Here is a 14,907-nt window from a genome sequence, read left to right on the forward strand (position 1 = left end):
TCTCCTGTGAATTGACAGACACTGTTTTTACAGGCGGGACACAGTGTTAAAGAGGGGCAATTGGGATTCAAATTCCTGCTCTGATATTTACTCTGAGTGGTTTAAATGTGGGGAAATTATACAACCCACCTAAGCCTCAGTTTTCATATTTGCAAAATGGGGCTATAGCAGTTCATAGCAAAGGGCTATGTTGAATAATTACTGCCTGGCTGACCAGGAGAACCTGTCCAGTCCAAAATTCTTTCTATTTTTAGGGCACTGAGGAATGGTTTAGGGAATGAGTTAGAAGTATGTCAACAGAAGTCTCTTAGTAATTGAGAAACTGGCCTACATCTTCCATTTCTTTACCATCTCTCAATATAACGTGTCTTATTTTTACACTTCCCGCTGCCCAGGTGAGATGACTCTCATGTACCTTGAAATACCCTCACATACTTTGGGCATGTTGACAGGAGGAGCCAGTTCTTGGAAAAAGCTACCATGTTGGGAAAGGCAGAGGTCAGTGAAAGTGAAGAAGACCCTCAATGAGGTAGACTGACACAGAGACTTAGCAATAGGCCCAAGAATGTCTGAGGTCATGAGGATGGTACAGGATAGTGTAAGATTCAGACCTGCTGTTCACAGGGTCGTTATGAGTCACAGTTGACTCGATGGTACCAAAAACAACAAAATATTCTCTCTTGTAGAATACATAATCAAGACAGATCAATTAATTTCCAGTAATGACTAGTTTAGAGTAGGAATATATAGAAAGTTTCACTGGTTAACATTGGTTGGTTGCTTAGCAGAAGGGAGCCCACTCAGACATCTTTCCAGAAAGCCTTAGAAATCTTAACTTTTGAAAATCAACCACTAAAACCCCAGGGAGTCGGGTGCAAGGGATGAGGGTTGGGCAAGGAAAGAAAGGGAGGGAAAAAAATTAAACAGAGAAGGTGAGTAAAGGGAACAGCAATACACAATAAAGGTCTGCTTCGACATTGTAATAAGTTAACAGCATCAATGAATAGTAATTTTTGTGAATGACTGATTGCCTTAAAAAATATCCCCACAATGATATTGTTCACTAAAAAGAAATAAATAAAAATAAAAAAATAAACACTAAAATAAAAATAGATTAAAAAGAAGTAATGCTATTGTTGTACTTGCTGAAACTGAGGACATGAAGTGCTTGCTTCAGAAGCACTTGCTACAGCCTTCAATATGGACTGAAGCTCAACATCAAGAAATCAAAGATTCTCACCATGGGGCCAATTGGCAGCATAAGTATGGATGGCGAAGAGACAGAGAGAGTTAACAGTTTTAGTTTGCTTGGTTCCACAGTCAACACTCTTGGTACCAGCAGCCAGGAAATCAAGAGACGAATTGCATTGGGAAAGTCAGCTGTGAGGGACCTCTCAAGAGTACTGAAGAGCAACGACATCAGGCTGGAGACTAAGGTGCGCCTGATCTGGGCTATAGTCTTCGCAATTATGTTCTATGCATCAGAGAGTTGGACAGTGACTAGGGATGACAGAAAAAGAATTGATGCCTTTGAGCTGTGGTGCTGGAGACGAGTGTTGAATATACCATGGACTGCTAGGAGAACAAACAGGTCTGTCATAGAGAGGGTGAAGCTGGAACGCTCCTTGGAGTCAAGGATTCTGAAGCTTTGTCTGACATACTCTGGGCATGCTGCAAGGAGGGACTGGTCCTTGGAGAGAGACATCATGTTTGGGAGAGTCGAAGGACAGTGCAGGAGAGGAAGACCCTCGATGAGATGCATCGATTCTCTGATTGGGGTGGTGGGAATGAGTGTGTCAGAGACGGTGAGGTTGGCACAGGATAGAGCAGCATTTAGAGCTCTTGTACATAGGGTCACTATGAGTCACAAGCAACTCGACAGCACATAACGACAAAACAACAACCTTCATTATCAGATGCCCAACAAAGTAACAAACCCTAGGAACACAGATTGACCCTGATTCTTAAAAGTTTGCCAGGAGTTGGAACTGATGTACACTCTCTCCTCATTTATTGACTATCACTTATCTGACATTTTGGAATTACAATAGTAAAAAGAAAATCTATTATATAACTGCCTTTCGTACTAATGCCATATGTGTGACAGTAATGGATGCAAAGGTGTGCGGAAGGGTAGAGCTGGCTGTGATGGTGCAGGTTATGTGGCAACCTGGATGGGCCATGGTTCTCAGTGCTTTCTGTTTTCACATAGTGACCTGATCTCTGGAACCTAACCATTTCACTAAGTATGGAGAGGGAATCATTTATGGTACACATCCTGTTCACTCTACCTGTGCTTTACAGACCAACAGAACTTTATCCAGGTTTCCTCTCCACCCTGGTCTCTTCTGAGCAAAAAGTCTTAATCTTTCCATTTCAGCTTAAGGGTATTAGACATATTCTATCAATGGCAGTGGATGGAAATGAGAGGCGCCAACCCAAATCTCCTTTTAGCCAAATCCCAGTCCCACAAAAGCCATGACATCTGTGCTGTACACAATTTAGGGCCTTTTTCCCCAGAAGCAAGAAGCAAGACATCAGGGTTGGACCACTAGAGGTGAAGTGGACCTGGCCTGAGGAGCTCAGCTCAGTCGGGCTTCTGCCTGTAGCCTGGTTGATTATTCTATGTTCTGATTACTGGTGGAAGCACTGGGCTTTCAAAAAAAGAACCATCTGCAGATCTCCCTTCTGGGCAGGACTGAGACATGAATCTTGGCATGATTCACAATTCAGCCACAATACACCTTTTTCTGCTTGCTGGGTAATGGGCTCAGAGAGGATTTGTTAGCTTGTGTGGGATCAATATCTTAAAACAGAAGTTTGTTCTTTAATAAAAAAACAAAAGTTGTAAGTTCCTCTTGGTAGTAGGTATTTTTGAAAATAAAGACATGATATTCTTCTTGAGTAACTGGGGAAGAGTTACTTCGGTAACTAGAAACATGTAACAATCCACAAATATCAAGGCCTTTTAAAGTCTTTTTGTTTGCAATGCAAAGAACTGATAAGCAAATAATCATCTGAAATGACCTTACTTTTGTCTTTTTTAAATACAATTGTACAGCTCCACCTACTGAGGAGTGGGGGTGGGATGGGAGTGAGTGTGTGTGTGTGCTTGTGTGAGTACACGTACACACACAACGGAGTTAGGTGCTGAGCATGTAATTCATCACACAGATCTAGACTAAACCTGGGGACTAGATACTTGGAGTCATTAAGATTCCTGGTATTGGGCAAGGCTGTACTCCCTGGGTCATTCTAACAGATCCCATGATGGAGATAATTCTAGAAGTGAAGGTCACAAAAGGTTATGGGTAAACATTAGTAACCAAAGGATAAAATGAAATATTTCTATTGTGAACATTCCACAGCTGAAATGTCATGATTAGATGGTGGGACAGAATATGACTGGAGAAGAAAGAGCAAGTAAAACTTGCATTCTGGTAGGTGGTTCCTTAATCAACTATTGACTCTTCTGGGCAGCAGGGACCTCTGTTCACAGGCGGGGCCAGCTGACAAGCCTGCTCTAGCCAGAGCTTCGTCTTCCCCTTCCGGAGACACTGAGTCATTTCCCCTCTCCAGCTCTCACCTTTGAGCCTTCCTTTCCCGTCCCTGGAGAAGTGACTCACTGCTGAAGTGTTGGGTGACACCAAGGATCAAGGATGGATGACAAAAATACTCCTGATTGTGCAACTGGAAGGAAGGGAATGAAGGGCCTGGACTCACCAGTCAACACGCCAGTGGTGAGCCCTGAAGTTGGGGTGTGAATCATGGTCACAGCCCAGTCTCACTGAAGAAGTGGAGCAGAGAATGGGGTTAAAACAGAAACCTGCCAGATTTGTGGCTTCTGCCTGTGTTCTGCCTTCAAATGCGTACTTGTGGGGAAGGCTCCGAGAGGCACTGCACATTAGGCCCTGCTTCTTAATTTTCAGATGTATAGTTCTGAGAGAAGCACATACAGGCACCTGGCATGGCAATCATGGATCACAGCAAGAGGAGAATACCAGAAAGAGCAGAGGAGCTGAGGCCCTTCCTCCCTCCAGCCTGGGAGGCCTGGCCAGGGTGGAGTTTCTCTCTGGTTTTCTCTCCCGTGGAGACAGCTATCCTTCTGCAGCACAGGCACTGTGAGGGAAGCCAAGGTGATACGAGCAGGCTCTGGGCTGGCTCCTGACTGCTGCTGCAGACACACTAGAACACAGTTTCCAAAGACTGACCGTGTGAGTGCTGAGAACTGGCCCACTGCTCTACCTAATGGGGACACACCTCCCTTTACAAATAGTCACTGAGATGATGGAAGCAAACCAGACACTTGCTCCTTCTAATTAATCTTCATGGACCTCATAGGCTGAGAAAAACTTTTCTCTAAAGGATGACTTCCCAGCCAGGACACAAGCTGTTCAAAATGGAAATAGGCAGCAAATCACCCCTTCAGAAGCCCCAATAGATGTAAGCAGAGACATTCGGACAAGTAGGGGGTGTGAGCATGTGTGTTCTCAGGAGAAGGCTAAGCTGAGCGTCAGAACAGGAGAATTCAAAAGATAACAACCTTAATTCTCCAGGAAATTAAGACAAAGGAAAAACAAACCAAAACAACACCTCTAAAAGTTGCTTGTACAATTTCAGAAGATTGAGAAATTTGTCTCGGCAACGAAGGCTGGTTTGCTTTTTTTTTTTTTTTTAATTTAAAAAAATTTTTTTTATTATTTTTGTGTGAGTGTACCATCAAATCAGATCTGACTGGTACAGGAGGAGCTTGTCCCTCCTTCCCTGGCAGAGCATCTGGTGGATTCCAACCATGCGCCTCTGGGATTGCAGTTGCAGTTCCTTGCCATTAGGCCACCAGAGCTCCCCTGGCTGGCTTGCTTTTTAAGAGTGGCTTCAGCAAAGTGTTCCTCCCAGCCAGGAGCCTGGCTCCCAGTACTTAGGCACACATGAGCACCTGGTCTGTGGCTCAGGTGCTCCTTCAAGGCCCACCTAGCCTGGATCCCCAAGTCAGTGCTGACATAACCTCCAAGCTCCCAGAGAAATCCTCCAAAAACCCAACACAAAATAAACATGCTGCTATCGAGTCAATCTGACTGCCAGTAGCCCTCCATGACAGAGTGGAACAGCCCCACGGGGTTTCCAAGGCTGGAAGTCTTTACAGAAGCCATTGGCATGTCTTCCACAGAGTGGCGGATGACCTCAAACTCCCAAACTTCTGATTAACAGCCTAGCAGCTAAGTACCTTAACAACAGTACTGCCATGGCTTTGAAACCTTTCCTAGAATTGCAAACCCGTCCACATGTTGCACCTGACCATGGACCGTCCTCAAATGAGGGAGGGGAAGCTAGGGTCGGTTCCTCTCCAGGCAGTCTTAGATAGGGAGCATGCCCAGTGAGGCTCTTCTCCTCCAGGCCCCAGGCAGCGGTCTTTAAGCGAGGCTGTTCTCTGTGGAATGAAGGAGTGGCTTCTGAGGCTTTCTACACTCACCCACACAGGCAGCGGCAAGGGAGGCGCCAGCAAGCCAAAGGAGGCTTTTCTCAACTGATCATCTTGGGAAAAGCCAGATACAAATTTCATGGCTGGAATGCAAGGGTTGTGAAACGCTGGAAGAAGCCCCAAAGAGGGCCAAGGACTCTCCTTCCGGGAAGGTGGTGGGAGGAGGGTGGGCAACTCTGAGAGGGAGAGGACCAGGTTACCCGGAGAGGCCTGCCTTTCTGGGAAAAAGGAAGTGAGGCCTGAAAAAAAAAGAAAGAAAAAAGAAATCCTTCGCCCCAAGATGGTGAAGAGGCCAGAGATAGGATTGTTTTGTTTCTGGAAAAAAAAAAAAAGAAGAAGAAGAAAACAAAGCTATGTGTCAAAAAAGCAATTCCGGTATAAATGAGCCAATGATGACACAGCTCGTTATTTCTGGGATTTGGAGTCACTCAAGCTTATGGTGTGTCCTCCCTTGAGTTAAATAAGCTAAGTCAGCTGCTAACAATGAGCTTTCCCCTTGTCATGGGAGAGGTCCCTGTTTGATGAGGTCTACCAGTGAAGATCACTATTAACTCAGAGAGTTTTGTGTGTCTCCCATGGGGGTCCCTATGCATGGGGTACAAACAAACACACCCATTTTAACGGCTAACAGATCCCCTGACTAATTTTGGATAAGTCACTTACTGGTCCTTCTTACCTCAGTTTCCTCATCTATAAAAGGGGATAAGAAGATTATTTCACAGAGCAGCTATGAGAATGCATTAGTCACGTATGTATAAAGCACGATTTAAAAGTGTCAGTTATTATTAAGGTATGAAAAGAGCAAGGGACTGATTTCCCCAAGTAAACCAGAACCCAGCTACTGTTTCCCTGTCTTGATCAGCTGTTCTGACCCTCTGGTCTACTGCTGTAGCTTTCTCAGACCATATAAGGCCCAAGCAATAGACACCTGCCCCCTGCCCCCCAAGCCCAGAAGTCCTGACTCAAGGAAAATCAGAGGCACAGACAAAATAAGGCCCGAGCTAGTTGCTCCCCCATAGGGAGAGGCACAAACACTGGTGCCAGCACATTCTGAGCTGCCTTTCTCAGTTGCAACCCATGCGGTTTATCTGAAACGAGGTCAGGTCCCAGAGCGGGCAGCACAGATATTACGATCGTGCTTGCTAATCTGGAACCATCATCATCGATCCTGAGGTAACAGTGAGCGGGACTCCGAGACTTGAGGGGTGGTGGAAAATGCTCCTGGCAAAGGAGGAGGGATCACTTCTCCACCAATTGCTAAAAGATCTGCAGCCCACACTGAGAAGCTCTGAAGGGATGCTTGGATGCCTTCTGTAACAGCTTCTGGCACTTCAGAGACCAGACTGGGTCCATCTGAGGAATAAGGGAGTGGAGACTGCAACCCCAGAGGGCTGCTACCTCTGTGATCTATTTTTCAGCCACTGCTGTGTACCTCAGTCAATTCAGGCCAAAGGGTAGAGGCAGCACCCGCCTCTGCCTTGTGTCTACAGTAAGCCTTGTGACCAGATGGGACACCCTACTGTCTGGATGGGGTGGGGGAGCTGAGTCTGTGTGTGCATACAGGAATCTAGAGTCCTGTGATCCCTTGCCATGCTGGGGATGCAGCAGCTCAAAGTACGCCTCCAGTGCAGTTGATTACTTAATATGGATATTCAAGCCACTGTCTTCATAACTCTCACTAAATGGCGGGGCATAACTACACAAATGCAAGGTGTCTGAAGTCCACCAAAGGCCTGATTCAGGCCATGGTCTTTCTGATTACTTGCTATGCATCTGGGAGCTGGACAATGAAAAAGGATGACAGAAGAACTGATGTCTTTGAGCTATGGTGCTGGAGAAGAGCAGTGAACACCCCATGGACTGCCAAAAGAACAAACAAATATGTCAGAGAGGGTACAGTCAGAGGGCTCTCTGAAGGCAAAGATGATGAGGCTTTGCCTCACATACTCTGGGCTTGTTGCTAGGAGCGGCTGTTCTTTGGAGAGGAACATGATGCTCAGAAAGGTGGAGGGTTGGCAAGGGAGAAGAAGACCCTTGACCAGGTAGATTGACATGGTTACAGCTGCAATGGATTCTAATGTGTCAAGAAGTGTGAGGATGGCACAGGATGGATCAGGTTTCAGATCTGTTGTTTCATAGGGTCACTATGAATCATACTCGACTCAACAGCACCTAACAACAATGATGTAAAGAAGGTAAATGGCATCTACGGGTGGAATCATGCAAGTAAGATGTATAGAATGCTTAAAGAGGATTGGTCAGCTTTGCCATCCTGCCAGACTCGAAGAAAGCCACTGCAGAAGCAAAAATATGCATGTTGTTACCATCAAAAAAAGAAGAATCCAAGAATACAGCATGTGTTTTGGACCTGAGTTCCCTGTGTCAACCAGAAGTGGAGAGATGGTGCAAGACAGTGACAAAGCAAGATGAGACAATGGCAGTGGTGGGAGCAGCAGAGGTGACAGGAACCAGGAACCATGTGAGGCATAGCTGTGGGCTCCTGACCCACAGAGCAAGAAAGCTGAGTGACTGTGGGAAGAATCTGTGCCTTAAGGCGTTTGTCAGGGAGCTAAGTTGGCTGATCCATGGAGCTAGAACTAAGTCCAGGCTAACTGGAAGCATGAGTATGCCGCTAGTCACATAATTTGCAGAACTGAGAGAGCTTCGTAACACTAGCCTGAGTAGCACAGAGGCCAGGCTGTGAGGTGAAGGGTCAAAGAGAGGACTCTATGATAGCATGCCGGAGAAAAGGCTGTTCTGACTGAAGATCCAAACCCTGAGTGTGTTCCTGAACCTGAACTGTAGCCTGTTATTTCTCTAGTAAATCCTATGATCACAGAGTATTGTCTGAACTTCAGAGTAGCCACTGCAACAAATCATAGAACAACAGTTGAACATCACGGGAAGGATAACTGGTGTCATAATTTTTAGAAAAGGAAAACAGCATGTAGTCTGAGGCCACATCTGACTTCACAGATCTCACAGGGCTGCTGTTGCTTTTAATGGGGATTTGTCCCCCTTGTGAAGTTAATGGAAGTCAGGTATTGAAGTTGCCAGTTTTCATAATGCCTGAGATGGGGAGTGAGATTTCAGGCCTCTCCCAGAGCCACAAGAGTCTGTGCTTCTACAGGAGCTCCTGCCTGCTGCCTTGAGGTCCTGGCCTCTCTCAGGGGGCAAGACTTTGGCCTTCCCAAGGAGAGAAGGCTATCTGGACTGAGATTGGCCACAAATTTAACTTCACTACTGCAAATCTTAATGAGGGAAAACATGCCACCCTTCTCCTATAGAATGGCTGGGGGATTGAACTACCAGAGAAACAACTTTTTGGTTAGCAACACAACACCCAAATGACTAGGTCCCTAAAGCTCTTCTGAGACTGTCCACAAGTAATAGGCCATGTGCTCGAGGCTTCAAATCTACAAGTACCTCCTGATCTCCTGCCAGTGTCAACGGGGCCCAGAGCGAGAAGCCTAACTCAGGACATGGGAACAGACTCAGAGGTGAAGAATGTCAGGGTGCCCGAGACCAGGCTGGTCATCTTTTGCTGCCTCAAGCCAGCTACTTCAAAGCAGCTGGCTAGAGAAATCCACTGGCTAGAACTGAAAGCACCTCCTGGGGCTTCTCCAAGCTCTTCCCAGGGAGCCACCCTTTCATGGCTTCCGGATGGCAGACTGACAGGACAAGCCATCTTGGGCAGCCCTGTTCCCATACTACTCCACCAGCTGCTCTCAGGATGCAGCTTCAGCTTCCCTTGCCCCTCTGCCTTCAGCTCCTTTCTGTGCTTGTTAAAATTCTAGGGTGTATTCTAGATTTAGCTTATGTCCTCCCTCCTACCCCAGACCATGCTGGCCTCTCGTTTCTGTAGTGCACATAGTCACTCCATTCCTGGGGATCATGGGTGAGCAATCTGAGCTATAATCCAAAGCATAGTCATGCCCAACAAACAGCATGTAGAGCCAGACTCATGTCGTTTAAAAAAAGAAAAATAGAAAATCATTGTTTCAGCTCCTGCTCCCCCAAATGAAGGGCCTGCACCCCAGATGGTCCCTAGGCCCTGAACTTGTCATACAGCAAGTGTGTAAGAAAGAGTTCTTAGAAGAGGGCCAGCTCATCCTGACCTTGAAGGCAGTCAGCCTCCCTCTAGCCCAGGGCATGGCAATTTCCTCCCTGGCAGGCAGGGTTCCTGTCCTGGGCTGCCAGCTCCCAGGCATCCCTGCCAGCAGCATTTCCCCTAAAGCTGCACTAGGACTAAGGGCAAAGGGGGCTACTCAAGTCACTGCTTGTGTCCTATCAGAGGAGAGGTCAGCAGGAAGTGGATCTGATGGCTGGGGTGACCGCAGTTTCCCAAGGGCTGCTGGGGCCCCTAGGCAGGCAGCAGAGGCCTGCAAAGGAACTTCCCGTCCTGTCCCTGGGCTAAGGGAAGGGAGGCAGGAAGACAGGTCTAGGCAGCAGGCCTCCACTATGGGGCTGGCCAGACAGGGAGGCCCCTGGGGTTGTGGCTATCAGCCGGAGACCAGGCTCCAGGAAGGAAGGAAGGGCAACTCTGGCTGAGGCTGAGATAAGGAGGGGAACCGTGCTCAGCACAATGGGCTCCCACAAAGCTGGGAGGCCCCAAATCAGATTTTGCCCCAACCTAGCCTCCCCTCTATTCACACAGCTTGTGTAAATATTTACTGATGTTTATACTCCTAGTCCGATGGGGCCTTCCAGAGGCCCTTTGCTATGACCCACAGATCTGTGTGCCCCATACCAAGCCTTCCCCAACTCAGAGACCCTGGAGCCATCTAGCCAGGGCTGTGGCCACTGTTCTTATTCATGCAAGCCATGATAAAGTGTTCCCTTGTCTCAGCCCCGGGAGGAGAGGGCACTGCCAAGCTGCTTTGTAGGAAGCTGTGCTAACCCCTGTGGAAGGGAACTTACGGGGCCCGGTCATGGGTGAGGCCGTTCTGCCGCTGAGGGTTGATTGGTGGAAGAACAGGTTTGCTGTTGATCTCGAGTCCTCTCCTCAGGGTCTCCCGGATCTGCTCCGTGTCTGCAATGACACCACTAGGTTGCCTAATGGTCCTCTGGGCTGCCAGGATGTTCCAACCCTGTCCTTGGAACCTGGCTCTGCAATTTCACTGGGAAAAAGCTTCATGTTGGCTGGTTCTGGGCCTGCTCTAGGCATCTAGATGTGTGTCTGCTTGAGCACAGGCTGTGAGGAGACAGATCAGGTAAAGTCTCAAGTCTCAAGAAACTTTTGGTCCAAAGAGCACCATTCTTGTAAAAGCTAATGTGTAGTTGTAGCCTCAGACTTCAGAAGAGAGTTTTCCAAGGTGGGACTATTCTCCACTGCCCTTACCCTTCCTGTGTCACAGGCCCTGGGTTTACTTTAAAATAGCTGCAGACAGTGACTGACAAGGGCTTTGTCACTGCCCAAGATCAAGGGAGTCTGTACCCTGCAATGGATGTTGTAAGGGCTGCAGGTGCTCTGCCATTAAGGGGCACCTCTTCATTTTCTGGCCTCTGGGTCCGCTCATATCTGGACCTGTCACTCCTTTTGCTTGAGCCCATGTTGGTGGGATGCTGGGGCCATCTCCACCATGGCCCCCTCCCAGGGAACTTGTCTCTCAGTGGTCCCAAAGGTGAGAGTGGAATCCTTCAGTAGAATTTTTCTTTACATAAGAAGCTTTGCTTGTCTTTGGAGTGTAGCTTACTACTCCAGTCCCTATTCAGAAATTGTTATCTAAGATGCATCTCTGCAACTTACCTTTCATGTCAAAAAAGTCAAATAAGCAATGGTTCTCCAAAGGGTGGACGTACAGGTGGGAAGAGGATTGCCAGCTTTTCTAACTTGCTTTGTAGCATGGATCACTTTTATAATTTTTAAGAAATGGTCAATAATGGTTGAAATTTTAGACAAGACTATCGATCCTTCCTTAAGCTATTCCTTTTGCTAAAAGCAACTAAACTATTCTAATAACTGTATGTCCTCCCTCTGTGCCTCCTAGGGGGCTTAGCATGCATTAAATAGGAGGGAAAGAAAGAAAAAGGTCAATATTTACACCAGAGCCCTAAGCTGTACTTTTTGGTAAAAGAAAATCTTTTATAGGTTTTATTAAATACAAAGGTGTTTTGTCTAGGCTCGTGGACATCTTATCCTTTTAAAGTAAAAGATGGGGAAAAGAGAAACGAAATGTAAAAACAACATGGAAACACATGTAATGTAAATAGCTGCTTCTCCATTGGTATTAGGTTGGGATGTCCTTTGTGGAAAATTACAACCATATCTGTATCCAAGACCAGGATGAGGAACTTCCCACAGGATAACCACAGCCTCCCGCCCTACGGTCCCACCAGAATGCACTGGACAAAGCGCTCTGCCACAGATGCATGTACCATAGCACAGTGGTGTGGGGTGTAGGACATGAACAAACTGGCCTCATACACAGGCCTCTGAGGGCGTGAGGACAGAGTGACCCTTGGGTCTGGCCTGGCTTCCAGGCTACAGCGGGATGCTGTGTCAGTTAGAGGGTGGTGGATGCCTGTTCTCTTGCCTTTGGGCGGACTGTGGCCCTTTCCTGGAACTGTTCTATGGCTTCCACTCACCCTTTCATGACCTCAGATTGGAAGGGGCAAACCTGAAACACAATAGTCACTACTGCTGCTGTAAGTGAAACACACAGGAAGTACAGCTAGAAACGGACCAATAAAGCACTCTCAATCCCACCCTGCTGGAGATTTCACTTGGTACTTGACTCAGACCAGAAAATAAAGTATTGCCCGGGCTGCTGTTTTTGTCAGAGATTCTTACTGTGTACCAGGGAGTGGGGATGAGAGGTGGAGAGGCTGGACAATGGCCCCACCTTTGCCTGAGAGCCGCCGGGGCTGTGTGCCTATACAGATGCTCCGGCTGTCCTCGTCGTCCTCCGGGGGCCGGCTCAGGTCGTCCCAGGCACACTTGGCGCTGACACCGCTCAGGTTAGAGCCGTCTGTCTCAATGCCTTTGTCAACTCTCTCCTGCTTGAAAAGAACCAAAGGGCCAGAGTTCCTTCAGCTAACTGGTGGCTCAAGGGCCCTGCCGCCCTACTCAGCTACCCACCCTTGCAAGTGCTGATCATGGGACGAGTATTAAAGAATTGGGTCTCTAACTTTGTTCTGTCTGGTTATCAATGTGTGATGCTCTCTGGACTCCTCCCCCATGGGCCCCTTCAGGGGAGCCAGGAGGAAAGCCCAATGTTCCCTTCTCATCGACCTTCCAGCAGAAGCACCTTCATACCAGATGCAGAAGCCTGCCTACATCCACCTCACGCTGGTGCATGGCGCTGATGCGGCAGATACAGAACAGCTTCCTGAGGGAAGGCACGCTCATTCCTCTCATTCCTGGCCTTTGAGGAAGGGCACCCTGTCTTCTGCAGCAGCAGGAAAGACCAGAACTCCTACCACCTCCCTGACTCTGGGCTCACAATCTCCTCCTCTAACAGCTAGAGGGTGTGGCCGCACAATGAAGGGCCCCAGAGACTGTGAGCTCGATTTCCCCTTGCTTCTCGGGCTAACTTTTTGGGCTCTGGACGGTGTTTCTTTTCCATTTCCTAGATGGAAATGTGGGCCTGGAGGGCAGCGATCACCTGTGGACCCCATCAAAGGCGTAGAGCAGGCCTTCATGCAGGCCCTGGCACCACAGAGTCCAAATACGGCGCTCCAAATGGCCTCAAGGAAAAGCTGTACTCAAAACATCCCTGGGATTTTCTGGCATAAAACAGCTCTGTGATGCTGGGCTCTGGATTAAAGGTCATCTGGAAGGCTGGACACAGCCGTGTGGGCCAAATAAAGCTCCTCGTGAGTGAGCATCTCAATAAGAGCCTGCAGTGCTCTGCTGCCTGCCCTGCCCCCCACTGGTCCACAGGCAACACACGGGCCTACTGGTTGGCCAGGGAATGTAGTTGGGGAAGCACAGGGTGCAATCGCCTCCTTTTCAGATGCACCACTGGCCTGGAGATTGGCAGGGAGATGCAGGTGGCAGCGTGACAGCTCAAACTCTCTATGTGAGGAGTGTAAGGGTCAAATACTGCTCAAGGTAGAACCTGCCATTTCCCTTCCCCACCAGTTGCCTTAAGGCTCTTCACCTCACCTAATAAAATTTAAAGATACCCCTCTAGGCTCAACTAGTCCAATCTACTTTCTTTGAGAGTTAAAAAATAGAAAAAAAGAGCCCAAACCCAGAAAAACTGAGAGACTTATTTAAGGTACACAGCTGGTTAATGGTAGAAAACTTGGATCAAAATGCAAACCAGCTCTAAAATTAATTATCTGCAAGCAGGGCCCAGAAAGTCCCAAGAGATGCACGGTTGTTGATCCTTGATGCACACAGGCACCAGCAGAGAAAGCTGAGCTTTCCCATCGTTCCCCTGCTTGCTTTTTAAGACCGCTAGGTGCTCCAGGTCTTGCTGGCTGGTCTCAGGGAAGGCTGCAAATCAGGGAGAACTGTTCTTGGCATGTGGAAAAAGGAGTCTGCTTACCCTACTAGTTCAAAAGACCAGGTTCTTTTTTGTATTCTGCACTTACGATAGGGGCCAAACAACAGCTCACAGTGCCCCAGGCTGGATCCCAGGGTGGCTTCAGAAAGAAAGCTCAGGGAAACAGCCTTTGTGGGTTCATGCTGCTTATATAAGCAGAAGCTACAAGGAAACCAAGTTTAACTAAGAGATAACCAGAGGGTCTTAGCAGCACTTTGAAAAGATCAGTGTTAAAGCACTTGGAAAATAGAGGAACGTCATCTGTGGAGGGGGAGGATTTCTGCTCAAGAATTCACAGATCTGAGGTAAAGAAGCCAGAGATTGGATGCATATATGCTAGTCACCTCTCGCCTATTCAAGTATATGACCATCCTGGCAGCTGCCTATGGCTGACCAAAACTGTAAAGCAGTATGAAAAGTTCAGACACAGTAATGCCCTGAAGTACAAGTGGGGCTGGCAGACAAGACGGGGTACGTGAAGGCAAGCAGGTGTCAAGCGCCTTATTAACCATCCGGATTAAGTCAAGTGTGGTCTATCTGGCTTTCAAAATTTACCTGGGAATGTTTCTGGTAAAAGATCAAAGAAGACCCTGAAACTCTGTCCAGGCGGGCCATGGTAAGTGGGCAAATACAGACCTGTGAGCAGAAAGAGGCCTTCTACACCTCAAGGACTACCAGACGACCCAGGGGGCGTTCAGAGGCAGAGTGCTGAGATGAAAACACTGAAAGGGAGGACTCACTGATCAGATCACTCCTGGAGCTGGCGGCATGGTCACCAGCACCTAAACGGCTGTTAAAGGCAAGGAGGGAGCTCCCAGAAGAAAATTCTTTAAAAAGGGGACAAGGGGAATGAACACCGGGCAAGCACTATCCACGGCACTCATTTTTCTTACGGTGCTGGACAACTTAGTTTTCCAAAGCTGGACTTAACTG

The 14,907-nt window shown here is 47.8% G+C and overlaps 1 protein-coding gene across 1 annotated transcript in view; it reads right to left on the reverse strand.

Annotated features, from left to right (window-relative positions):
* SUFU (suppressor of fused homolog (Drosophila)) overlaps nt 1–14,907 on the reverse strand; it is a 112,606-nt gene that overhangs the window by 21,542 nt on the left and 76,157 nt on the right. Inside the window, exons 7-8 of the mRNA XM_006879977.1 lie at nt 12,325–12,478; nt 10,400–10,511 (exon numbers count right to left, since the gene is read on the reverse strand). Of these exons, the coding sequence (XP_006880039.1) occupies nt 10,400–10,511; nt 12,325–12,478 (266 nt within the window). The remainder of the gene's footprint in view (nt 1–10,399; nt 10,512–12,324; nt 12,479–14,907) is intronic.

Source organism: Elephantulus edwardii, unplaced genomic scaffold (genome assembly GCF_000299155.1).
Source record: "Elephantulus edwardii isolate Elephantulus edwardi_28Jun2011 unplaced genomic scaffold, EleEdw1.0 scaffold00006, whole genome shotgun sequence".
Lineage (NCBI taxonomy): Eukaryota > Metazoa > Chordata > Mammalia > Macroscelidea > Macroscelididae > Elephantulus > Elephantulus edwardii.